Consider the following 26,618-nt stretch of genomic DNA (forward strand, 5'->3'; position numbering starts at 1 on the left):
GTCATTATTATTCAGTTAAGCTGATATTAAACCAATTGAGAATGCAACCTGATTGTTTTAATATTCGAAATCACGCTGAAAAATTCGCAATAAAGGGTACATAAAGTTTACTATAATCATATAAATGATTTGCTGTGTTCTTGCATTATATGATACAGTACGATAGTCATATGTGTGTAATTAAGCATGAATGTTCATGTTGCAAAACTAATTCACGACAAAAAATCTTTGACTGTGTGAAAGTGCGAATTCATAACCTAATGTTAAACGCATAAAGAGTAATCATAAATGATTTTAACTACATTTCTTTGCAAGTTTTAAAATGAGGTCGCGAAAAATATGCCCTCTCGTCGGTGAGAAATGGCTTATTTATTTCTTCGTTTAACGTTTACAATGCAAAATAACTTACACAACACGCTTTATTTACTGTTGAATATTATCTACTGGATGAGTACCATCTTATTGTTATGAAAAGATAAACAATTATACTTTTTTGAAAGTCATGTAAAGCGTAAACGTATCCGCCATTGAAATCACCTCGCAATATCCGGATGCATACAGTCTCCTTTATACACTGTGACTATGACTGCACATCGGTCGCCCACAGCGGACCGTTGCTTTTTTATTTTTGTTTTGGAACGAGCCAATTTTTGCGAAAATACATGGAAACCACTTATATAAGACTGCTGACAAAAAAATAGATCGCAGACTTGTATATTCAGGTTCAAAAATTGATGTTTTATGCATTTTTCTTAAACCGTAAGTAACGGTTTAAGCCATAAAACATTAATTTTCGATTGTAAATATGTAAAGCTGCGAGCTGATCTTTTGTCAGCCGTCTTTTATCATTGGTTTGCAGATATTAACGCAAACATTTTCTCTTTCCGAGACAAAAAAAGTTGTAAAAACCGTAAATCTGTGAGAGTGCAGCTTTAAATGTTCCTGGTTTTAACCATAATTACCAGAGTAATTAAAACAGTTCCTAAATAGTTAAAATCATTCACGACGTCAAAAAGCTTGCCATTGTAGGTCCAGTTTTCTGTTTAACACTCCTTATGAGTTGACACACTTTATTTCGTAAATTGATAAAAAAAAATGCATTTTGCAAAACATGAGCGAGTCACTTTAAATATGCTTTCAATCAGTAGCGTAATTGCTGTTAGAAATAAATAATATAGCCGAGCTAGATTTCGCCTTTAAATTCGGGTATCTATGAAATACGTCAACCGAGACCTAAATATATCCGCAATCCTTCCAATTTATACACTATCAAACATACCGTGTCACGATTTCACTACTCGATCAAAGTAGTTGACGTAGGATATTTATGGGAGAAAATAAACCTTTAACAATTGATTATGTACAAAGGTTATTGTTAATCCGTAGGTTTATTCAGTTTTGTGTGGGTGTTTGGTTTGGATATTCAACTCTTCCAAATACAGGTTGACATATTTAAGATGGACTGGATTATTTGACACTACAAGTAAGAACTTTCTTTTTAAACTTTGTCGTGTTTTTTTTACTATATATACTCTCCAACCAGTCTTTAACTAATGAGCGTGTCTTCTTTCCTTTTATCTGTTTACATATAAAACATGACAAAAGAATACTTTTGTTTCTAATACATGTACAAAAAACAATCGTTAAACACGAGCCTTTACACTGATAAAATAAACGGTATCAGATTAATATTATGTCGTATTAAGGGCAAGAAAACAGTTCTTTGTTTCCAATTACACCTAGTTTTATCTAATTCCAATTACACCTAGTTTTATCTAATTCCAATTACACCTATTTTTATCTAATTCCAATTACACCTAGTTTTATCTAATTCCAATTACACCTAGTTTTATCTAATTCCAATTACACCTATTTTTATCTAATTCCAATTACACCTAGTTTTATCTAATTCCAATTACACCTAGTTTTATCTAATTCCAATTACACCTAGTTTTATCTAATTCCAATTACACCTAGTTTTATCTAATTCCAATTACACCTAGTTTTATCTAATTCCAATTACACCTAGTTTTATCTAATTCCAATTACACCTAGTTTTATCTAATTCCAATTACACCTAATTTTATCTAATTCCAATTACACCTAGTTTTATCTAATTCCAATTACACCTAGTTTTATCTAATTCCAATTACACCTAGTTTTATCTAATTTTGTCTTATTTATTTATGAATTTGTTGGGTTGAAATATCTTTATGTTTTATTTTTATTTTATCTTATTCTATTAGGCCTATTATTATTTTATCGTTTATATCGAATGTTCGTTATCTCCAAGTATTTCACGAGGTTATAACGACTTCGACATAGCGAGTTTCGACTCTAAAACATTATGACTTGTTTTGTTTTTTAAATAAACTGTATGTATTCCTATCGAATAAAACGTTTTTTGTTTGGTCTCTCAACACTGAAACTTCAAACAGCTGTAGTTTCTACGTCAAAATATACCCCTCCCCCCCCCCATGTTTATTTCATATACTTTAAAAAAATATTATCGAATTGTTGATGGCGAATTGTAAATATACATCAACATTATGTCGTCTGTAAAAAAAGTACATCAACATTATGTCGTCTGTAAAAAAAGTACATCAACATTATGTCGTCTGTAAAAAAGTACATCAACATTATATCGTCTGTAAAAAAAGTACATCAACATTATGTCGTCTGTAAAAAAAGTACATCAACATTATGTCGTCTGTAAAAAAAAGTACATCAACATTATGTCGTCTGTAAAAAAAGAACATCAACATATTGTCGTCTGTATTACGCCATCATGTTGTATTCATTAACTACTTGTACAGCAAATTGTATACAAATCATGAGCAATTCCCGGCGGCTAGAAAATTATACCAATTATGGTTGGATATCTGCATATAACTGTAGGCTTTGTAAATGTTTAACAATTCTGTCATTTCTTCCCTCGTGTTTTAGATGAGCCTCCCACTCGTTTGTTTTTGTAAATCTTGTTGTTGTTGTTGTTGTCCTCGTTGTTATTGTTTTCAATTCAATTTATCGTACATCATGATCGGTTCGTTGTTTGTGCGTCCGTCGGTCTTATCTGAAGAACACATGGGACAGACTCATAAAAATGATAATTTTGCCTGTATGGTATGTCAATGAAAAAAAGAAATATTTGTGGGGCGTGTTATAGTTGTTTTTATATAGGGTGAAGCATCTTATTATAAAAGTTTCGCTCATTTGCTTTCAAAAGTAAACTTGTGCACACATTTCAACTGTAATCTTATCTAATTTACGACGAAGACGAACGTGAATACAATTATAACATTTTTATATATGCTTACCGGTCGTTTAAAGAGATTTATCAGTGAAATAGAATTAGTATTACACGGTTTCAAACAGTGAAAATGTCAATTTGATATTGCAAGCTCGCCCCCAATTCAAAAGCAAACGTCAGCCCACATAGATACAAAATCAACGACGAACAAATACGTTCGCATCAAGTTTTGCGCTCCACTCGTGAAATATATCTTTCGGTGCTGACTCGGTGTAATATATTACGACCTTACATTGAAACAAACAATTGTTCTCTATGTATTTACACTATAGCGCCGTCTAACGCAACAGTCAATTGTAACCACGCCCCCCCCCCCCCAGGTCCGGGGGTATACCGGGGTTAGCCGGGGAAATGGGCCGTGTTTTGACCATCCAAGTGCAGTGCCGGCTGAATGCGATGGTTTTGTCCTCGCACCAAAAATAGCGGGGAATGGGCCCTTCCTAGGGTCCCTGGGGTGCGGGGGCATTTGGGGGGATTTTACCAGTAGTTCGTTCCTTCAGGGCGGGGATTTTACCCGGGCTTGGCTGGCCAGAAAGTCAAAGTCCCAGCTATTTTCCGGACGAGGGGGGGGGGGGGGGGCGTGGTTACAATTGACTGGTGCATAACCAACACACGTTTCGTACGAACTAAGGAGTTTTATTGATCAGTTTATTTGATGTTAGAGACTACCAAACAAATTTGACTATGCACGCGAACTAGCACTGATTGTTCAAGATGCACTCTTACTCCCAAATAAGATTAACAATAATTAATAATATTGTTTTAATGTTCCAATAAGTGAATTAATGTCGAAAACCATGGGTCTTACGAAGGCTTCCGAGTTGAGTTTGAAATAAATGAGAATAAAACACGGTATTCCTACCTTATGAGACTATAGTAAATATTTTAGGATTCACCAATCATTTAATATTTTTGCGCTTTCTGCTATTAAATACACAGTTACAATCTCGTTATCAGTGAATTAATATTTTCCATAATTGCATCATTTAGTAAATAGTTAAAGGTTTATCAATCAAAATTTATGTTTGTTATACATTTGTATGTATCGATTTTGAATAAGAGTGTCACTTGAGTGTTTCACGGCACCTTCAACGCTATATATAGAAACAAAGCTCCACATTGGTACTAAACATTCGACAACGTAGGAAAAAAAGTAACATTCTTGTAGGAGTATCGGCAATGCGGTGAAATGTCAACAAAACGACGATCAAGTAGATCCAGCATGTTTATTTAAGGTGCGGTTTTTTAATCACAAACCATTAACTTCAAAAGTAAAACAGATGGAAGGTAGCAACTAGTCTGAGATGGTAAAACAATGCTTTGATTCACTGTCATTTGCTTAAAGGCCTTGTTTAAGCCTTCTATAAGTGTCCCCCCCCCCAAAAAAAAAAAACAAAAAAAAAACGTGTATTTGTACACAACTCTGTTAATTGATCTTAATCTTATTGCCTAATTGTCTTATCAGATCTCCAATCTGAGTATCCTGCTGAGCAATTTTCGATAATTTATTATGAAAACGGACCCTAAATGCCCCTGAGCCAATAAACGAATACACGGGAAATTGGCCCCTACTGTGACACCAGTGCAATTAACAGGAGATGCACAGCAGGGGATTATCATGGCAAACATTCCTTAAAAAGGAGATAAACACGCTCACTTTGTTGACACTTCCGAATTGGTTCAGTTTGCCCTGGATCTTGCCAAGTACTGTTTTCCAATTAATGGAAAAAGCCCACAAATAGGTACATGGGCATATATAGCATAAGTAATTTATATAATTTCAACTTTTAACACATCCTGTTTGCATTTCTTTCTCGGGGCGCTGTATCTTAGGTAAATGAGTTTTGCGTGCGTCACTATAGCGGGTTGTAGTGGTTTGTAATTTCAGATAAATGATATTGTATCCTTGCAGGGTCGTAGCTAGGGCCTAAAATACTTGTAGGCCTGATGATTCTGTGCGACTTTTGGGACTTTGATATGCATATTACACACACTCAATTATATTTGCAATTATTACAATAAAACCAAGTAATACACTCTGTACTTAGTTTGAATAAACATCAAACTTGCCAGGGTAAAAATATAACAAACTTTTGTTCAAAGTGTTTGGGTAGCTTTTCGTTTCTATTGCAATTTTTCGGTAATTTAAATTTTATCAAAAAGTTGTAGCCACCGGCCTACAAGGCCTATATGCAGCTACGCCACTGATTTTGTAGGGATTACCATATAAATACAATTATAAGCTGTCATGTTATGTTTTTATTTTGTTTCAGGGAATAGCAATAGTCTTTAAATTTTGATAATAGAAATAGAAGCATAGACTATAATTTGTTTTGTTAAAGCTGCACTCTCACAGATTGAACGTGTTGACAACTTTTATTTTTTGTCTTGGAACGGTCCATTTTTTTGCGAAAATCCATGCAAACCAGTTATATAAGACTGCTGACAAAAATCAGATCGCAGATTTTTATATTTAAGTTCAAAAATTGATGTTTTATGCATTTTTCTCAAACTGTTAGTAACGGTTTAAGCTATAAAACATTAATTTTCGAACGGAAATATGAAAATCTACGCTCTGATTTTTTGTCTGCAATCTTGTACCATTGGTTTGCAGATATATACGCAAAAATTTCCTCTTTCCAAGACAAAAAATAAAAAAAGTTGTAAAAATGGTTAATCTGTGAAAGTGCAGCTTTAATAAGTATCAACTTTGTAGTTAATGCTTAAAACGCCTCTAGCTTTAGAAGTTATTTAACAACATTTAACAATTCACTGCATTTTCTTAAACCCCAGAAAAAAAAACGGAAACAGAATGTGGTTGCTTACGGTAGGCGCGGCGACACTTATCGTATGTCTGTCTGTGGCCCCTGCCCTCCCTACTATGGAATTTGACCCCCAGGATCCCGGTCACTTTCTCAACTTGTTCCTGATAGAAGTGGCGGACAGTCAGACGGCCGAACGAGTGGCGAGGGACAACGGTTTTCAGTTGGACAGCCAGGTGGGGATTTTTGTTTTATGCTTTAACTATGATTTAAAGGAATATAAAATTGGTTGTCCGGTTAGCGCAGTGGCTAGCGCACTCGCTTCCCACCTAGGCGACCCGAGTTCGTTTCCCGGCCTGGGCGCATGTGAGATCGGTTTGTGGTCACCAAGTCGGACAAGTGGGTTTTCTCCGGTTTCCCCCAGAGCACAATACCACACTCTCTCGCAACATCGTGCCAACGTGAGTAGTTAATCTAAGTTGCAATAGCTTGTTTCGTAGGAAAAATGGCCGAGGAGTTCCGATTGGCCGGAAAGTCATTCGGAACTGCTCGGTCATTTTCTACGAAAACAACCTCGGATGTATGCCGGTGTTTCGGTAGAAGTAGTTCGTAAAATTTTAAATTATGTTATTAATTAAATGTTGTGTTTTAGCTGCTATTTGTATATCTTAGTTAAAACTGGTTGCCAGTAAAGTGTTTAATTGAAATCATAATTAAGATTCACAGAAAGAAAATCATTAAGTTAAACTGCTAAATTGAAATTACTACGCGATCTTCTTGCAGGTTGTTAAAGTGTACCGATTCTGACATTGTAAATCGTCCATATACATCCGAGGTTGTTTGCGTAGAAATTGGCCGAGGTGTTCCGAATGGAAAAAAATGCAGCTCATCCACGAGCATGTCCTCATTTCTTGAAACAACGGGGATGTTTCCCTTTAAATAAACCGATAAGCATTTGCATGAACTTTAGTTGATAATTTATTGAACCACACCTTTAAACGTTTTTTGAAGTTTAAAACTTTGTTGACAATAATAATAAGGAACATGAATAAAAAGCACCGTTTTGAATCAATCGGAACACCTCGGCCATTATCCAACATAATCAATCCCGAAGCTTTCCGGAGATGACCGAGTTGTAACGATTGCGTTGTGAATATTCATGACGATAGATGCGCTGCAATACTTGATTTAAACAAATACTTTATTTTTTAATCGTTTATGTCTAATAGTTTTAAAAAGTTATATCAACACCCCATTCTTTCCCTTTGGCAGATCTCGGAACTTGGCCTGTACGTGCTAAGGCACCCGGAAGTGGAGGGCCGGTCCAAGCGGAGCGCGGAGAGCCACGTGGATATGCTCAAACAGGACCAACGGGTACGCGAAGTTTCATATTAACTCAGGCAAATATCAATAAATGCTGAATGGTCCAAGCTGTCAGTATCTTATTTTTAACCCTCCTCATGATTTCAAACCCTTAATTAGTAATAAAAAGTGCGTTTTACAAACCATGAGCGAGTCCCTTTAAGAAGATCTCGAGAAGTGTTTTCTCGTATGGTTTATCTAATGGCCTATCTCAAATGTATGTTTATAACTAGTCATTCTATTATCAACTGCAATCTTATCAACGTGATTGTTACACTAATACTGCAATTTTCATAACAGCTTGCAACTTGAATCCCCTTTAATAGTGAATAACGAAATGCCTTTATTTTTCTGCCTGTTAATGGTACGGAAAATGAGGGATTATGTACATTTGTATAAGCGATATTTATACGAAAAGCTACAGAAACAAGCTCAGTAGCAAAACGTATAAACATAAACCCGGTTAAATGGCACTGGGTAAACGCCAAAGACAAGACAAGAAACATGGAAGAACAGCACAAAACCACAAACAGCGGGAAACAAAACACAAAATACATTATTAAAAACAAAATACAAACATACTCAGGAGCGCGTTTTTTTTCAAAATATTGAGTTTTGTTTTTGTTCCGAAACCTCGCGACTCATTTTTTACCATTAAAACGCTGCATATTAATTAATACATTATATGCAGGGGCGTACCCAGGAATTGACCTAAGAGGGGGCGTAACTTAGGGGCGCAACTTTTTTGACATGCACCCCTCCCTCTGAACCGAAAATGTATGGCATACACTGTTTGCATGTGGTTTTGGGGTTACTCAATCAAGAACATTTTAAGAATTTGTAGTCGGAAATGATGCATTATGTGCGTATTTCATTATTTGTTCTCTTCAATATTGACATAAAAAGTAAACTTAGACGTTAGAGGGGACGCGCGCCGGTCGCGCCCCCCCCCCCCCCCTCTAAATCCGCTAGTGATATGTGTTTTATCTCTCAAACCTTAAACTTAACCTGCACTTAATCACAACAACAGGTGCGATTTGTCGAGCAGCAGAAAACCCTTAAACGTGTGCGACGGACGCACAAGATACTCCATGATAAGCAGCTGGAATTCCCCATCCGGGAAGTGAAAGACAACCATCTCTTCTATCGAGAACCCGACCAGTTTGACACCCGGGATGGTCTGCTGTATAACGACGAGTTCTTTGACGACCAATGGTATCTGGTAAGAGCTACCACAAATATTAGCTCCCCTTAGCTCCATACGCTTTTGAAATAATTTATTATTGTGAGTTTTTTTTTCGAACGACGTAGAATAGATTAGTGTTTAATGCAGCTATAAAATGGTATACACACTGATGCTGCACACATTTTTAAACATATATAATTAGTGATGAAACGATTATCGAGTACAATCGATAAATAGTCGCTGACAATGCTATGTCGGCGACAATCGATAGTGATTGTCCGAAATCGATGTCGCTAATGTAACTTCCGGTAACTACGTATTTTTTATGCGTAAAAGAAGAGTGCGGTGAATGTAAATACTTTAAAAATGACAAACTCTCCCTAAATTACAAATTGTTTTTAATTTAATTGTTTATATATTTCATAAAACCTCAATAATCCATCGCTATGGTGTAGTGGGTCCGGTCTTACCTGCAATACCGGGGATCCCGGCTCGATGCATTCTGTTTTTGAAACCTTTTTTGTATCGCTTGTTATTAACAAATTTATTTTTTTGTGAAAGTTTTATGAAATTAGGATATTTAATAAAATCTTTAATATTACCGGTTATTGGACGATAAGTTGGTTAACAAATAATTAATATGCTTTTACATGGATAAAATGCTAAGATAACTTACTTGATGCGGTGAGCATCATTTTGCAATTGATGTGCAATTATTAAGTACACGTACATATGTGTTTTGTTGTTATGTTTTTTTCATTACGCTATTAAAGACAGAAAAAGGTTATGCTTACTGTTGCAAAAAGCATGATTATAGCATCACACCTGCTGATTACAGGTTAAACCATTTAAATGATCATGGCTATACTATAAAGAATATATTCCTAAATGATATTATAAGCTTTTGATTATTGTCCGATAGTAAATCGAAATACTTGGTCCGATCGATTCGATTATCGATAGCAAATGGAGTCCGATTTTCAAACACTATATATAATATATATTAATATTTTTATAACGACCTACGAAGTCAATGCAGAACCACAGCTACCTGGTATTTGGACTCCAGTTGTGTCCAGTCGAGCTATCTGATTGGGCGATTCGGTCCCTTGGGTGATCTCTTGGTCTGAGAATGATAAAATATGTGTTCGTGTACTCTAAATAGCTCGACTGGCCACAACTGCAGTCCAAATACCAGGTAACTGTGGACAGAACTTCTTAAAACCAGGGAGATGTTGAAACACGAAAATCGAGTTAAACGATTAACGGTTTATATATACTTGTATCGTCGAATCATATATATCAAACACATGTATAATGAAAGTTTAAATTGCATGGGTTCTCACGTTTTTCCACGTATATGTTGTTCGCGTATTTGGTCAGCTTCAATAGCCCCGTAACGTATAATATTGCTCCTTTAATGTCAGGAAACTTGAGTATAAATACAGCAACCGAACTGTAAGGTGGCACTCTTTTATATGCGCACTATTTTCAGTCCAACCACCATCAGACAGGCGGTAAGCGGGACATCGACCTAGACGTACTACCAGTCTGGCAGCAGGGGTTCCACGGAGAGGGCGTGGTCGTCACCACCCTGGATGACGGCGTGGATCACGAGCACCCGGACCTCCGCAATAACTACGTTAGTTTATTGTTGTTGTTGTTGAATTGTTGTTGATGATGATGATGATGATGATGATGATGATGATGATGATGATGATGATGATGATGATGTTTTGATGATGATGATGATGATGATGATGATGATGATGATGATGATGATGATGATGATGATGATGAATATTATGATGATGATGATGATGATGATGATGATGATGATGATGATGATGATGATGATGATGATGATGAAATGGAAATTTCTATTTCTCAACGGTCTAAAACTAAACTAATTGACAGTTTGAATTTCTATTTCTCAACATTCCAAAAATAAGCTAAAAGAATAATTGTCTTATATAGATGTTGTTTCAATATACAGCGCTTTCATTATGGTGATCATCATGTCAATATAGCAACAATGTCTGTTTTATTTTGTTTCCAAACTTTCATTATACTTATAACTTAGGTGTTTTTTTCTTCCACGTTTTTATGGATAAGCTCATGTTTTATTATCAATACTATCTGAAAAATGCACTTTATTGTATTGTATACCAATATATGTTTTTCATGTATTAATGTTTGAATACCATCAGGATGATTGTAATTGTTCCTAGTATTTTGATGTGTACATGTCTGTTTCTCTCTGGCAGGACCCGGAAGCCAGCGCTGATTTCAATGACAAATCTGACAGAGGAAATGATCCTACTCCGGACAAAACCAACCCTGCTAACAGGTATGTTGAAGATATACATATATGTTTGATATGATGGTGTCCAACACGATAAGGCAATGCTTTGTTGGACTGGCTAGTTGGCGAGTTGACGTTTTGGCCCCCCGCTTTTCCGTCAATACGCCAAATTCACATTTGTCTTTCAAATTTACATGTTGCCGCCTCGCAAACATGCCAGAATGACAAATTAGGGCACCATAATGACGAAATATGGGCGCCAGAATGGCGAAATAAGGGCGCCAGAATGGCGAAATAAGGGCGCCAGAATGGCGAAATAAGGGCGCCATAATGACGTATATGGGTGCCAAAATAACGAAATAAGGGCGCGAAATTGACAAAATAAGGATGCCAAAATGACGAAATAGGGACGCCAGAACGACGAAATAGGGTCGTCAAAATGAAAAAATAAGGGCGACCAAATGACGAAATAGGGGCGCCAGAATGACGAAATAGAGGTACCAGAACTACGAAATAAGGGCGCCAGAATGACGAAATAGGGACGCCAGAATGACGAAATAGAGGTACCAGAACTACGAAATAAGGGCGCCAGAATGACGAAATGGGGGCGCCAGAATGACGAAATAGAGGTACCAGAACTACGAAATTAGGGCGCCAGAACTACGAAATAAGGGCACCAGAACTACGAAATTAGGGCGCCAGAACTACGAAATTAGGGCGCCAGAACTACGAAATAAGGGCACCAGAACAACGAAATAAGGGCGCCAGAACTACGAAATTAGGGCGCCAGAACTACGAAATAAGGGCACCAGAATGACGAAATAGAGGTACCAGAACTACGAAATAAGGGCACCAGAACAACGAAATAAGGGCGCCAGAATGACGAAATGGGGGCGCCAAAATGACGAAATAGGGGCACCAGAACTACGAAATAAGGGCACCAGAACTACGAAATAAGGGCGCCAGAATGACGAAATGGGGGCGCCAGAATGACGAAATAAGGGCACCAGAATGACGATATTAAGGCACCAGAATAACGCAACAAAGGTTCCAGAATGACCACATGACACATAATTTTGTCTGATGGTATTTTTGTTGGGATTTATTTCAAGCGGGAACGTCAGTAAATTTGCAACTTCCTTATAAATGCATTGACTGTTTTCTTTTAGTTTAGAGATCAAATTCAACAATCCGGGATTTAAATATTTAAATACAGTCGAACACCGTTCGCTCGAACTCCCAGGGACCGGCGAAAATACCTTGGGTCTCGGAAAATTCGAGCCAAGCGGGAACGTTTACTTTCAGTTCAAAGAAATCGGTCTTAAACATTAAATTCGAGCAAACAAGGATTTCGAGACAAGCGAGTTCGAGCAAACGGGTTTCGACTGTGCGTTAACTTTCTTGCCAATTTTAGGTATCATGTTACTAAGTACTAGTATATCGTTGATTTTAGACAGCAGAATGTTTGAACGGTAAGCGAATACAACCTACATGTTCTTCCACTCGTTAACATGGTTTTGGTGTGTGTTGTGCGTGTGTGTTGAGGGGTTTTGTTGTGTTTTTGTGTGTATTGAGGGGTTTTGTTGTGTTTGTGTGTGTGTTAAGGGGATTTGTTGTGTTTGTGCGTGTTTTGAAGGGATTTGTTGTGTTTGTGCGTGTGTTGAGGGGTTTTGTTGTGTTTGTGCGTGTGTTGAGGGGTTGTATTTTGTTTGTGCGTTTGCTGAGGTTTTGTTTTGTGTTTGTGCGTGTGTTGAGGGGTTCCGTTGTTTTTGTATGTGTGTTGAGGGTTTTTGTTGTTTTTGTATGTGTGTTGAGGGGTTTTGTTGTGTTTGTGTGTGTGTTGAGGGGTTTTGTTGTGTTTGTGTGTGTGTTGAGGGGTTTTGTTGTTTTTGTATGTGTGTTGAGGGGTTTTGTTGTGTTTGTGTGTGTGTTGAGGGGTTTTGTTGTGTTTGTGCGTTTGTTGTGTTTGTATGTGTGTTGAGGGGTTTTGTTGTGTTTGTGTGTGTGTTGAGGGGTTTTGTTGTTTTTGTATGTGTGTTGAGGGGTTTTGTTGTGTTTGTGCGTGTGTTGAGGGGTTTTGTTGTGTTTGTGTGTGTGTGTTGAGGGGTTTTGCTGTGTTGGTGCGTGTTTGTGTGTGTGTTGAGGGGGGGGGGGTGCATTAATGCATGGTCATTGTGCTTTCTTATTTAATGTAATTATATCGGGGGTGCTTTGAATTATATTTTAAAGGTAGTAGGATTTAGTTTCGAGTTAATGAATAATAAAATTAAGGAGAATTGTTGCATTAATTAGTCATATAGTTCAACTATATGCCTACAAATAATATTTCTTCACTAATGCTGCCTTTGTGTTTTTGCACACCTTTTAAACAGCAAGCTTTCGATGCTATATGTAATGATATGGAAGAATTGCCAATATGTGTTTTCGTTGCTTGCGTTCCAGGTTACACTTTTGATTGTTCAGTGTTGTTTAATTGTGATTTTGTGTCGAGTGTGCACGTGTATTTAAGCGACAGAATCAATACATTTTCAATCCATGTTCATACATGTAAGTAATATTTAAGTCCGACTCGAAAACCTCAGAATTATTATTGGAACTACAAAACTTGTCTCTCTCGAAAAACTCTATGGATAATCTGTTTGAATCACTGGTTACAATTGACTGGGGCATAATTCAAAAACATGTTATATAGACAATACTTCGGTTGATAATTTCGCTCTCAAATGTTAACGAAACAAGAAAAACTGAACAACTATTGGATTGAAAATATAATTGTATCATTACATTATTGAACTTATGAGCTGAAATAATAGGTACACGTCCCATAAAGACGTACATATTAAACATACCAAACAAAGTCCAATCAAAGGACCGGGGGATTTTTCCCGTCACAAACTGTAAAGTCTCTCTTTCCATTGAACATACGAACTTTTTTCTTTCTTATATTGTATAACAAGTATTAAGAGTTAATAGTTAATACTATAAATTGTTGAAGCAGCTATGTGGTAAACAAATTGAACATGTCGAAAACAGTGGCTCGATACAATATATATATATATATATATATATATATATATATATATATATGACAATAATTCATTTGAATGAACTTACATGCTTTCTTTCCTGCAGTCACGGGACACGGTGTGCGGGAGAGATTGCAGCGGCAGCCGGCAATGGAGTGTGCGGTGTTGGCGTAGCTTACGGAGCTTCTATTGGAGGTATCACTGTCGAATGTTTTCTGACAATCTCGTTTGTTCAAATATCTATCATTCACGTTGAGGCATTTTATAAGTCTTATGAAAACAACACTAACATTTTAAACTACAATGTACATATCTTTCATTAGAACATCTTTTTGTTAATTAAAAACATTCAGATCCTTTTTAATTCCAGTAGATGTATCACACACAATTTTAGTAGTTAAATACCTACACAGTGTAATGCAATGAGTGAAACGCACACACAGTTAATTGTAATTTATAGCTGATCACGAAAAACAGAATTTAGGATCCCACCGGAGTATATCCATCTTTTCGTTATGCAATGGCATGTCATAACAGGAGTTTCTCAAGCAAGTTTAAACTAAAAAAACACACCTAAAAGGGGTAATAGGCTGCAGTTCTGGGCATATTCAAGTTTGTTTTTAGTCTTATGATATCAAATCCTTTTTAATTCCAGTAGATGTATCACAAACAGTTTAAGCAGTTAAATACCTAGTCTAAAATAATAGACGTGTTATACGGGATTCTTCCAATCCCTAACGTCTAAACGGGAATGTGCAAAAGGGGGGGGGGGGTGTTTTAAAAATATTGAAATTGTTTTAAGTGAAGTATTTTATTGTTGAAATTGATCATAAAGAGTAATATTCATGTTTTACCATGTAAGTGAAATGTTGTTTTGCACTAAACAAGCATTTAATGCATAAAAACAAGTTGTTTACCTTTCCAATAAAACGAAAGCTGACTGACACAAACAACAATTATGCGAAGGGGAACAACTCGATACAATCGTAATAACCCGGCCTCCTCCGACAAAGCTTCGAGATAGACCTCGTTATACAATCGTAACAACTCGGCCATGGCCGAAATGTTCCGAGCGATTTAAAACTGTGCTCTGAAGCCTTGTAGGTGCCCTTCATGTATATATCGTTATGTTTTGACAGAATGAAATGAAGAAAAGCCGTCAAACTCATAATTAGAAGTTGGATATTTATTTTTTGTGTACGGAACTAAATATAAAATAACATTATCTGGTAATATTTCTTGTTTTTATGATATTTTATAGAGGCTATATGCTTTAACCCGGAATCCTGATCGGAACAACTACCCACTTTTGATACTAAACAATTTGTACGTGAAGGATTTGCCATATCAAAAATCTAAAAAAAAATCCGTCAACGTACAAGTATTTGGACTATTAAATACCAAACGCAATGCGTGAAACACACACACACAGTTTATTATTTAGCTGACAAAAAAAAAAGAAACAAATTTAGGATCCCACCGAAGTATATCCATCTTTTCGTTATACAACGGTATGTCATAACATAGTCCAAATAATTGTACGTTGACGGATTTTTTTTTAGATTTTTGATATGGCAAAATAACATTTCACTTACATGGTAAAATATGAATATTACTCTTTATGATCAATTTCAACAATAAAATACTTCACTTAAAACAATTTCAATATTTTTAAAACACCCCCGTTTTTTGCACATTCCCGTTTAGACGTTAGGGATTGGAAGAATCCCGTATAACACGTCTATTATTTTAGACTAGTCATAACAGGGGTTTCACAAGCAAGGTTAAACTAAAAAAACAGCTAAAAGGGATAATAGGTGGCAGTTCTGGTTGTTGTGAAACTTCGAAGAGACAATATTTAAAATCATGACGCAAACGAATATGAAAAAAGAATCCAGCACGTGCCTGATTATTCACATACTATTTAAGAAAGAATAGAAAAGAATCGTACTGCGGTTGCTGTATTTTCACGATATAGAATAAATTGATAAATTAATGAATGTGTCATTTAAAGGCTTAACCTTCTTTATTGTTTGGCTTCTGGGTGTGTCCCGCTTGGTTTCGACCTACTTTGGACCCATTTTCAGTTTACTCTTTCCAGTTTATCTGTTTTTCAAAAAGTTCGTGGCATTGTGTTAGCATTGGTGTCGTCGTCGTCGGCGGCGATGAAGCAGTGCAGGTTTTTTTTTACCTTGACCAAAACTCAAGAACCTTTCAATTTCTTGAAATGAAACATGGTACATATGTTGATAACGAGAAAACGCATATGTATAGCAAGGTCAAAGGTTCTGACTTGAATTTAGTCCTTTTTGAAAACAAATAAGGAGATGAGCGTTTGGTGTTCTCTCATCTGCGCTCGAGTTCCGAATTATGTACGTTTTCGTTTCGTCGTTCTTCTTGCTCCATTTTTTATTTCCACATTTACTTAAACTCAAACATTAATCAGGATTCATTGACATTTTTCACTCACAGGTATTCGTCTGTTGGACGGAGCGATCACGGACCAGCTGGAGGCTAAAGCCCTAATCTACCACAACCAGCACATACACATTTACAGCGCATCCTGGGGGCCGCACGATGACGGCTCCACGATGGAGGCGCCCGGAAAGGCGTGTGTGGATGCTCTTAGGCAGGGCGTACAAAAGGTGAGTCAGTATAGTGAGTACGGCTCATCCTGGGTCTGAGAGGGTAGAGATTTGCGTCCTGAGTGAGTGGTAAGCGGGGTGTGTGCTGTCCGCTGATGGCACAATGATGGGTGCGCCTTGAAAGGCGTTACGGACGCCCTCAATCAGACGCGGGGTACAGAACGGAGTCTACAGCTGCAGTATGATGATTGGATACAAAGGAACATCAGTAATACCCTGTTCACCATTGAGGAGAAAAGATGTGACCAAGAGTTATGATGCTAGTACTGTGCACAATTTCACATTGTCATCTTAATTTATTTCTAGATGTAAATACTTGATTTACGTCATATGCCAATAGATACATATTGATTGTATAAAGTCATGTTATACAGCATATGAATATTTTTTTACATGTCCAACACAAATCTGTCTTCTTATGTAAAGAACTTCCTTTATTCATAAAGCAAAAAAAATGGTTTCCGTGACAGAGATGATATATTATGTTTCAGAGTACATGCTAACAAATCTGTTTAATCTTTTGAACGTTTTGTAAACCTTTTGATGGATTTAAATTAAAACTGACTTGAACGTTGATTTTGAAAGGGAGTAATGTACTCTAGAATCCAACAAAAAAGTTTGTTTTGGAAGTATTTTTTCTTTAAAATTAAACAAGAGAAATATAAAACAGTGATATAATACTGCTGACAAAAGATCAAATCGTTTTTTAAATCTACATTTGGAAACGTATACGTTGCTAAAAGCGTTACTTATGCTTTAAGAAAATTGCAATTTTCAGCAGTTATTCAAACAATTTAGATCTGTTATACTGTTCTATCTTAAATGACTTAATTGAAGTTTGGTTCTGAGACAAAAAAAATAAAAAAAATGTCAAAATTGTCAATCTGTAGAGTGCAGCTTTAATGATATGTTCTAAAATATAACAACACAAAACTGTGTTCCCGATTGCTGAAAAAAGTGGCTGAAACAAGATAAGACCAACAATGACCCTAATGTGTGATGGTCAAGTTTCTGAGCCCAAAGCCTGTCAGTACATGTTTTTACAGTTATATACACTAATAATGATTTGCAATGCGGATATGCCCTTTCTGAATTTCGCAGGTTCCTTGCATATATATGCGTATGACTGTATAAATGCGTATGACTTAATAAATGCGTCGGGCTGTATAAATGCATAGGACTGTATAACTGCGTCGGGCTGTATAAATGCGTCGGGCTGTATAAATGCGTATGACTGTATAAATGCGTCGGACTGTATAAATGCGTATGATTGAATAAATGCGTAGGACTGTATAAATGCGTACGACTGTATAAATGCGTATGATTGAATAAATACGTAGGTCTGAATATGAATAAATGCGTACGACTGTATAAATGCGCATGATTAAATAAATGCGTACGACAGAATATGAATAAATGCGTACGACTGTATAAATGTGTATGATTGAATAACTGCGTAGGACTGAATATGAATAAATGCGAAGGACTGTATAAATGCGTAGGACTCACTGTATAAATGTGTCGGACTGTATAAATCCGTACGACTGTTTAAATGCGTATGAGTGTATAAATGCGTATGACTGCATCAATGCGTAGGACTGTATAACTTCGTAGTACTGTATAAATGCGAACGACTGAATAATTGCGTACGACTGTATAAATGCGTACGACTGTATAAATGCGTATGCATGTATAAATGCGTAGTACTGTATAAATGCGTATGACTGACAGCTACAGTATGATTATTAAATACAAAGGTACTTTTGCCACCCCCTTTTAATCATTGCAGAAAGCTTGTATTAGAGTAATGTCATATTAGTATATGAATTATCTATTCACACGACCAAATCAACCTGTATTCTCATGTATAGAACTTCCTCCATTCATGACGCAAAAATGATTTTCGAATGGTTTGTTAAGTTAAAGTGATTACATGCCAGCCGAATAAAGAGGTGTAGAGTTTCAACATGGCTGCGCCCACACTTGAAAAAGACAACTCCAAAAGTTATAATCCATTATCTGCTAAACCTGTAAGATTGATCTACCTTTGAGCATTGTCTGATTAAAGAGTACAACATGTAATTGGTCGTATAATTCTATACAACGATGTTAAATTTCGACGTTAGACATATATGGGACTTAAGACAGCAAAAGATTCCCGATAGACGACAATTGTCCAAGGTCCGGTGATACCGCCAGCCGGAAATAGACTAGCAAGATTTATTTGCAAAAGGTTTTTTAACAACAGGGATTTTGACCTGTTTAAAACTCGAGGGTTGGGATTTTGGTAAAATCTGCATTTCTTCTAAATCCCCTGGGTGTGCCCCATCTCCTTCTGGCAAAGCATATCGTCAATGTTTGGCTAGAAAAGTCAAAGTTGAAAGTCCAAAAAAAGTGTATCAGTTTGTAATCCAGACGGCAACTTGTCATTAAAACGTCAACCTATCTCTTTCCAAGTCGAGGTGGGACACTTCCACTGTTTTTCGTCTTCATTTCTTTAATTGTCATGAATACATCATTTTATAAATACACCTCTACTGTTTATCACTCAAGGGTCGGGGCGGGCTTGGAAGTCTGTTCATCTGGGCGACCGGAAATGGCGGTGGGTCAGGTGACATGTGCGGGGCGGACGGCTACGTGTCGAGCATCGAGAGCATCTCCGTGCAGTCACTGTCGGACCAGGGCACACGGCCTTTCTTTGGAGAGAGCTGCTCGTCCACCATGATCTCCGTCCCTTCCGGGGGAGAGCACACCAAGACGGAGGAAATGAAAGCCACTTACAAGATCAAAGTGGTATGTAGAAAATTCTTCACATTTTAAAACATTTATTGAAACAAAATTTCTAGTTAAGACTAAGCTTTTTTTATTCAATTAAAACATTAAGACAATATTTATAATTTCATCATTCACCTTTTCGCTCTGTTACCTTCCATTTCAAGTAAGAAAGAGAGAAGACCTAACATCCCCATAACATGGTAATTTTTTTGACTTAAGAAACACAACTGTGTGACATTAAACTTTGATCTTTATAATCAGACCTTGACCTTTCCATTATTTTTATATATGTTTGTGTCGCCTGCCAAGTATCGCAGTCACATAGGGATTAGGGCGGTGTTGTCCGTTCGATCGTCTGTGATGCCAGCTTTAAACTTTTATCTTTATTATCAGACCTTGACCTTTTCATACTTAGCACACATGTTTGGCTTGCCTGCTAGGAATGGCAGTCACATAGGGGTAACTTTGTCGCCAGTGACATTTTCTGTGTGATCGTCTGCGACATCGGTGTCACATTTTGGTGTCCGATAAATATTAGCTGTTAAAAACTTGGTGTAGCATTCAAACTTGGTGTGCACATTGTTCATGGTCAAAAGATGACTCATCTAGATTTTCGGATTAAAGGTCAAGGTCATGGTTACCTTTGCTAGAAATATAACGAACGCTTCTAAAAAGCAAGACATCCGGTTCGCTAAATTATAGTTTTAAAACAAAATGTGTGTATGTATTAACAAGGTGACGACGGATATAGATGGCGGATGTGTGGAGAACTTTGAGGGCACATCGAGCGCCGCGCCACTGGCTTCCGGTGTGTACGCCCTTGTTCTTCAGGCCAAGTAAGCTATTTTGCTTGTTGTGCAAATTTTGCCTCTTTGCAAAACTGAAGGAACATATGATACAGATATTGCCGGCCATTTCTTCCAAACAAATGAAATACAGACAAACTTATCTAAAATAGTTGCAGAGCTTTTAATTTTATTAACAACCCTCATCTGTGGTGGTTTTGTTACTAAATAGTTATATAAGTACACGAGGAAACACAATTAAACATAATCGCCATTGATAAATATGGCAGAATGAAATGACAAGCTATTTTGCATATTGGAAACCTAATTAATGACCCCCTCTCCAACCCTTTTTCTCCAGCCCGCGCCTCACATGGCGGGACGTGCAGCACATCACGGTGAAGGCGGCCCGCGTCACCACAGACGACGACGAATGGTGGATTAACGGTGCCAACCATCACTTGAATCCACAATTTGGCTTCGGTATGATGGACGCGACACGCATGGTTGACCTCGCACAGAACTGGGTCAACATGCCGGAGCAGCATACGTGTGTAACGGATAAAAAAGATGTCAGCATGTGAGTAGGATTGTGCATTCGGAAGTTGTTCTCGATGGAGTTCTTAATGTAGGATTATGTCTAAAAGATTAACATGATAATTTATGCCAAAAAATGCACTATAACGACTACCATACGTATTACATAAACAATGTACCGGGTACGTTTGGCTAATCTGAATTATATATTGTATTACAGCGAAATTTCAGCAGGTGACTGTGGCACGGTCGAGTTCCAGTTTGACGGTTGTCGTGGTGACAGCGAGCGCAGCATCACCAACTTGGAGCACGTGCAACTCACCGTGCTTGTTGATGTCGTCAGGCGTGGTGATGTACAAATCTACATCACGTCTCCTGCAGGAACTAGGTAATTAAATTTAACGGACATGAATCTACCTCTAAACTTTGTATTTATTTCAATTCTTTGACCATTGGGCGTTCCATTTCATTTGTATTATGAATATAAAAAACTGTAAGGGCTAAACTGGTGTTGGTTAGCACCGTGGTTAGCGCACTCGCTTTTCACTAAGGCGGGTCTGGTTCGATTCCCGGCCTTGGCGCATGTGAGATTGGTTAGTGGTCACTAAGCCGAATAAGTGGGTTTCCTCCGGGCACTCCGGTTTCCTCGTACAATACGAGACCAAACTCTCGCGCAACATCGTGCCAACGAGAGTGACTTAGTATAAGTTATCATAATTTCATTCATAATCGTTGTAAAATATGAAATGTTTAAACTGAGAGCTAAATGAATGTTAAGTCATGAGAACGTTGTCCAGGTCAACCTTGGAAGTGTTATTTAATTTACAGAAATATGCATATCCCTTTAAAATGATAACGCAAGAATTTATTTATATGTTTAAAAACAACTCAGACGTCTGAACACAATTGAAAACAATGATAAACACGATGTCTGTTATATGTTTTCTCCTCATAGGTCTGCTCTTCTCACCCGCCGTCCAAACGATGGCAGCGACGAGTCGATCGATTTCACGTTCATGACTGTTCACAGCTGGATGGAAGACCCTGACGGCAATTGGAGCGTCGAGGTCTGCTACAAACCCGATGATGATAAGGAAAAAGAACCAAGGAATATCAAGTTTAAGAGGTAACTTGGATATGGTTCTGGTTGATTGTTTTTGCTTGTCTGTTATTCCTGTAGAGTCAAAGTAAATTTTATAGCCATGGACTTGGTGTCTTTGTTATTAAAAGAGTCGTTGTCAACATTGTGCATGAACTATATTTTAGGGACAACGTTTGCATTCAAACTTTGATGATATTGTAATGAAACGAAAACAGACACTTTGGAAGCTTTCCATTTTCACACAGTAACCTGGTGTGCGTACCCAAAGCACCCCCGTTATTCTACAGAACAAAATACATGTTGTTTGTCACATACCGATGCTTTTGTTTAGGAATCTTAATAAAATCTTAATTTTAAAAATATTTTGGTATGCAATGAAAGAAACACTATGTACGTCGTTTGGTCCGGGGATGGTCAGGGGCGGGATCTGGTCATTTCGTAACATTTTCATTTCGTAATGGCTGAATCTTGGTTATTTCGGTTTTAGCAAGATAATTTTAACACTTTCTAGTCCAACATGGTGCATTTTGAGCGTATTTTATTACTTTTTCCTCCGATATTGACACAAAATCTTGCACGATATTAGGAAGGAGGTTTTGGCGCTTGCCGGGTACGCCACCGCCTCTGCCCCCATGGATAAGCTAGTAATAGTGTCACTACTGATTGTTTGAGAAAAAAGATTGCACTCGACCTTGAGTCTCGTGCGATATGTAGCTTTTTAGCATAAATATGGTTGTGTGTAATCTTTTCATGTTATTTTAGTTCATTCACTGTGACCATTGTATTTTCAATTACCTGTCCTCTGACCATGACCATGTTGGCATAGGATTATAGTTTTCCTGCCATTTCGATCATGTGATCTGTCACATGATTGCAGTTTTTGAGGTTCAGAGGTTGGACTTCTTTCAGATCTGAAAGAAACCCAAAGACCAGCCGATTGTGATTATATTTCCTATTTATTGACAAATTTGTTAGTCTCATTTCATTCTTGATATATTGTAGATGGCAGATGACAGCCTATGGTTACCATGACAACGACAAACGTAAGTCTGTCTCCCAAAAAGCCAGGAAGCCTAGTAAAGAAGAACTGCAGAAAATTATGAATCGAGAATTCAGGGAATCCAGGTCTGTCAGCTTGAGAAGTGTCGATCAAGGTCAAGGTCGCGATAGCAAGGTCGAAGGTCAAGTTCATTCAAAAATCGATGAGGAGAAAATAAAACGAGTTTTCAATGGTGATAGTGATTCAATACTCAGTGTAATTACAGAGTTTCTACAGGGTAAATATATTGAAGAGAAACAAAAACTGAATAACTTTGATAACAGGGCTATTGATCTTAAGGGTAATGATAATGACTACCGTGATATGAATGGACGTATGGAGGATAATATAAAAAGAGAAATATTAGAAGTTTTATTGAAGAATAAGCTGGGTGATATGACCAATAGGGAATTAGAAGAGGAGGCTACAGAGATTGAAAAAGAAGCTAAAATGGTTGACCTAATTGAGGAAATAGAGAAATATTTAAAAAAGAAATAAGTTACCAATGTGTTTATTTAAGATAAATACAATGGCCAGGTCTCAAACAGAATCTCAGTCATGGTTTGATGAAAATATGTATAAACCATGCTCAAATAATCATTTGTGCTTCCCACTTATGTCAAGCATCTACAATCTTCTTAATAATTCCCTGCTTAAATACTTTAAGTTCAATTCATTTTACTTCAATTCATTTCAATTTGATGACAACTTTATTGCCTTGATTATAGGAGAAGAGAATTTATTGACATAAAGATATCTCAAATTTGATAGCCCCCCCCCCCCCCCCCCCGACAACACCAATAGATAAATATTTTTTGATAAAAAAAAACTGTTTTTGTATATTTAAAAGGTGATGGGTTTTTGTATTCTGTATAGTTTATTTGTTTTGTTCACCAGCTTAACGTTATTAATTCTCACGATAACTGATATTATGACTTGCTTTTATACTTTTATACATTTTGAGCATTTTTTCTTACCGTATGTTTCAAACTGCATGGCTATACTTAAAGGAACTTGCTCACGTTTTATAAGGTTCAACATCGAAATATTTATGGTGTGTGAAAAGTGAACACAATTTTTGTTTAAATGATATAAGAACATCAAAAATTCAAAATAGAACTAGTGTTAATTATTTCCTTAAAAGTTGACAGAAATATGTTTTACTTCTTTGTGAAAATCACTTAATTTTGAGATCCATTTATATGTGCATTGTTAGCATAACTTACTGTAACTACTTTATGCTGGTTTTGACATCCTTTTATATGTGTATTGTTAGCAGAACTTACTGTAGCTGCCTTATGCTGGTTTTGAATTCCACTGATGTGTGTATTGTTAGTATAACTCACTGAAACTATCTTATGCTGGTTTTGAAATCCATCTTTATGTGTGCATTGTTAGCATAACTAACTGTAATTGCCTGATTCTGGTTTTGAAATCCATCTTTATGTGTGCATTGTTAGCATAACTAACTGTAATTGCCTGATTCTGGTTTTGAAATCCATCTTTATGTGTGCATTGTTAGCATAACTAACTGTAATTGCCTGATTCTGGTTTTGAAATCCATTTATGTGTTTTGTTAGGATAACTTACCATAACTGCCTGATGCTGGTTTTGAAATCCATTTATGTGCTTACTCTTAGGCCTAAAAATAATTGCCAGTTTACGGTTGTTGGCTAAATATACCTAAACATAGTTGGTATACTTTTTGATATCCATTTATTTGTTTACTGTTTGCTAATTGTACCTTTACATGAATGGTTTACTTTTTGGAATCCATTTATTTGTTTACTGTTTGCAAAATGTACCATAACATTAATGGTATACTTTTGAAGTGTATTTTTTGGTTTACTGTTGGCAAAATGTACCTTAACATCTTTGGTATGATTTTTGTAATTCATTAACTTGTTTACTGTTGGCTAACTGTACTGTTACATTTTCTATGTCATTTGTTTTCCTTTTGACATCCATTATATATTTCCTGTTGGAAGAAATACATTAACAATCTTATTTCATTGGTATATTCTTTCAAATGTATTATGTTTATTGTAAGTATAAAAACACAGACGCTGCCTTGTCATCAGAATACTTTTCTTTTTTACCTGTTAACTGTAAGCATAATTACTGTTAGCATAATTCACCTTAACAATTTATTCCACTGCCGCCAATTGCATAACATCAGTTAAGTTTTTGATGTGCTCATAGTTATCCAAAATGTTTATTGATTGGTCAATATTTATCCAATGATAACTACTAACCAATGAAATTGTTTTATTGAGTCAACCAGCAAAGCTATAACCTGTGGACATATATCAAAGTTTTATACAATTGGCTGCTGTCGGCTTAAGTAGTTTAAGTCTTCCATTGTTAGCTTGTCTGTTTTCCAAAGAAAAGTCTAGGTATTGTCATGGCATTGGTATCATCGTCTGATTGCTGAAATGTAAGCCTAAGTCATAACTAAAGATGCATTCGAGATATTCGAATGAAACATGGTACATGTACATATGTTTCCAGGGAAAGTACATGCATGCACAGCAAGCTCAAAACTCTAGCTTCGATAAGTGGTGATTTATTCCCCTTTTTTCAAATGAAACACAACAGTCAAGCGTTGGTAGTTGCTCTGCGGCACTATTGCTATTCCTATTGAACAATATTGTTAACATGTATTTTGTTCGTTGAGCCATTGTCTATTTAGAAATAGCAGAATTCTTTTTCGAAATACTGTTTTATACATTTGTTATTCTTTTGTTATGTTTCTAAGTCTATTGCAATTTCTATTAAACTTTTTATTCTTCAGATATGTTTTTGTTTTATATTATTAATGGTTTAACACACAATGCATGACAATCCAGCTTCATAGATTACTTATACACAATCGGTTTCTTAAATGATCCGTAAAAAGAGTCTCTGAAAAGTTGGATCAGCCTTCATAACTAAATAAATGTGTAAAGGTACAAAGCATGTCCACAAACTCGAATATAATTCCATGCTGTAGAATAATCGAAATAAAGATCTAAAGGACGTGTTTTAAATTTTGCATGATAACGTACACCTACACTAAGACATTCACAATGTCTGGACCTATGTCCATACCGCCAGCCACCTAGCGGATAATAAGATAACAATGAATGTTGCAATATTAGAGTTGAATGCCATTTAAACAAGAGCAGAGAAGAGATTTATTAAAAGTCCATCAAATGTCATATGGTAGATGGACACATCATAAGTCATGAAGCCATTAGTTTACAGTTAGCTATGCAAGTAACCCAAGTCAAGAATCATTATTTTACAGCTAGCTATTCAAGTTTGAAAATTGTTTGATTAATCCGCCGACAATGTCCCCAGATACACCTCTTGTAAGTGGAAGTAAGATCACCCTCGCTCTACATTAAAATAACTATCGAAGGCAGGATACCCACTCGGCCTAAAACCTAGTAATGGAACAGGATACCCGCTTCGTCTTGTACATAGAGTTGGCTTGCTATAAATCTGATTCGAGTCATTATGGTTGGGTTTGGGGTCTCCAGCCGAAGAAAGATTATTGGTCGAAGCTCTAATCGCTTTCTGAGATTTCATCATTGGGACTTCTGAAAGTAAAGGTTTGAAATCTTGACCACTGAACTCCCTCCTGTCCCTTCATCATCACTTTCTACCAGAAACTCAAGGGTGTGGTCAGATGGAACGGTAGACATTGCATCGGCATTGGCAAGAAGCCTGGACGCTGAACCACTTTTATTTAAAATTGCTCATCCAGCCAACGAGCGAGTTGACCTTGGGCCCTTTTAAC

General features: G+C 36.7%; 1 protein-coding gene across 1 annotated transcript; it reads left to right on the forward strand.

The window, feature by feature from the left end:
• Positions 1-1,276: 1,276 nt before the first annotated feature.
• LOC128238214 (PC3-like endoprotease variant B) lies at positions 1,277-25,627 on the forward strand. Its single transcript, XM_052953888.1, has 14 exons — positions 1,277-1,483; positions 6,104-6,308; positions 7,345-7,446; positions 8,465-8,656; positions 10,116-10,262; positions 10,888-10,970; positions 14,058-14,146; positions 16,424-16,596; positions 19,150-19,389; positions 20,107-20,207; positions 20,518-20,736; positions 20,914-21,081; positions 21,649-21,819; positions 22,798-25,627. The coding sequence occupies exons 2-14, from the start codon at positions 6,123-6,125 to the stop codon at positions 23,330-23,332; spliced, it is 2,406 nt and encodes an 801-aa protein (XP_052809848.1). The 5' UTR covers positions 1,277-1,483; positions 6,104-6,122; the 3' UTR covers positions 23,333-25,627.
• Positions 25,628-26,618: the final 991 nt, after the last annotated feature.

This window comes from Mya arenaria, chromosome 6 (genome assembly GCF_026914265.1).
Source record: "Mya arenaria isolate MELC-2E11 chromosome 6, ASM2691426v1".
NCBI classification, from domain to species: domain Eukaryota; kingdom Metazoa; phylum Mollusca; class Bivalvia; order Myida; family Myidae; genus Mya; species Mya arenaria.

What these genes read in the sequence shown, in the direction of transcription:
- LOC128238214 (XM_052953888.1), top strand. Translation starts at nt 6,123, where the DNA reads ATGTGGTTGCTTACGGTAGGCGCGGCGACACTTATCGTATGTCTGTCT. An exon ending in GTTTTCAGTTGGACAGCCAG is followed by an intron (nt 6,309 to 7,344) that starts GTGGGGATTTTT and finishes TCCCTTTGGCAG; the next exon opens with ATCTCGGAACTTGGCCTGTA. An exon ending in TTGACGACCAATGGTATCTG is followed by an intron (nt 8,657 to 10,115) that starts GTAAGAGCTACC and finishes CACTATTTTCAG; the next exon opens with TCCAACCACCATCAGACAGG.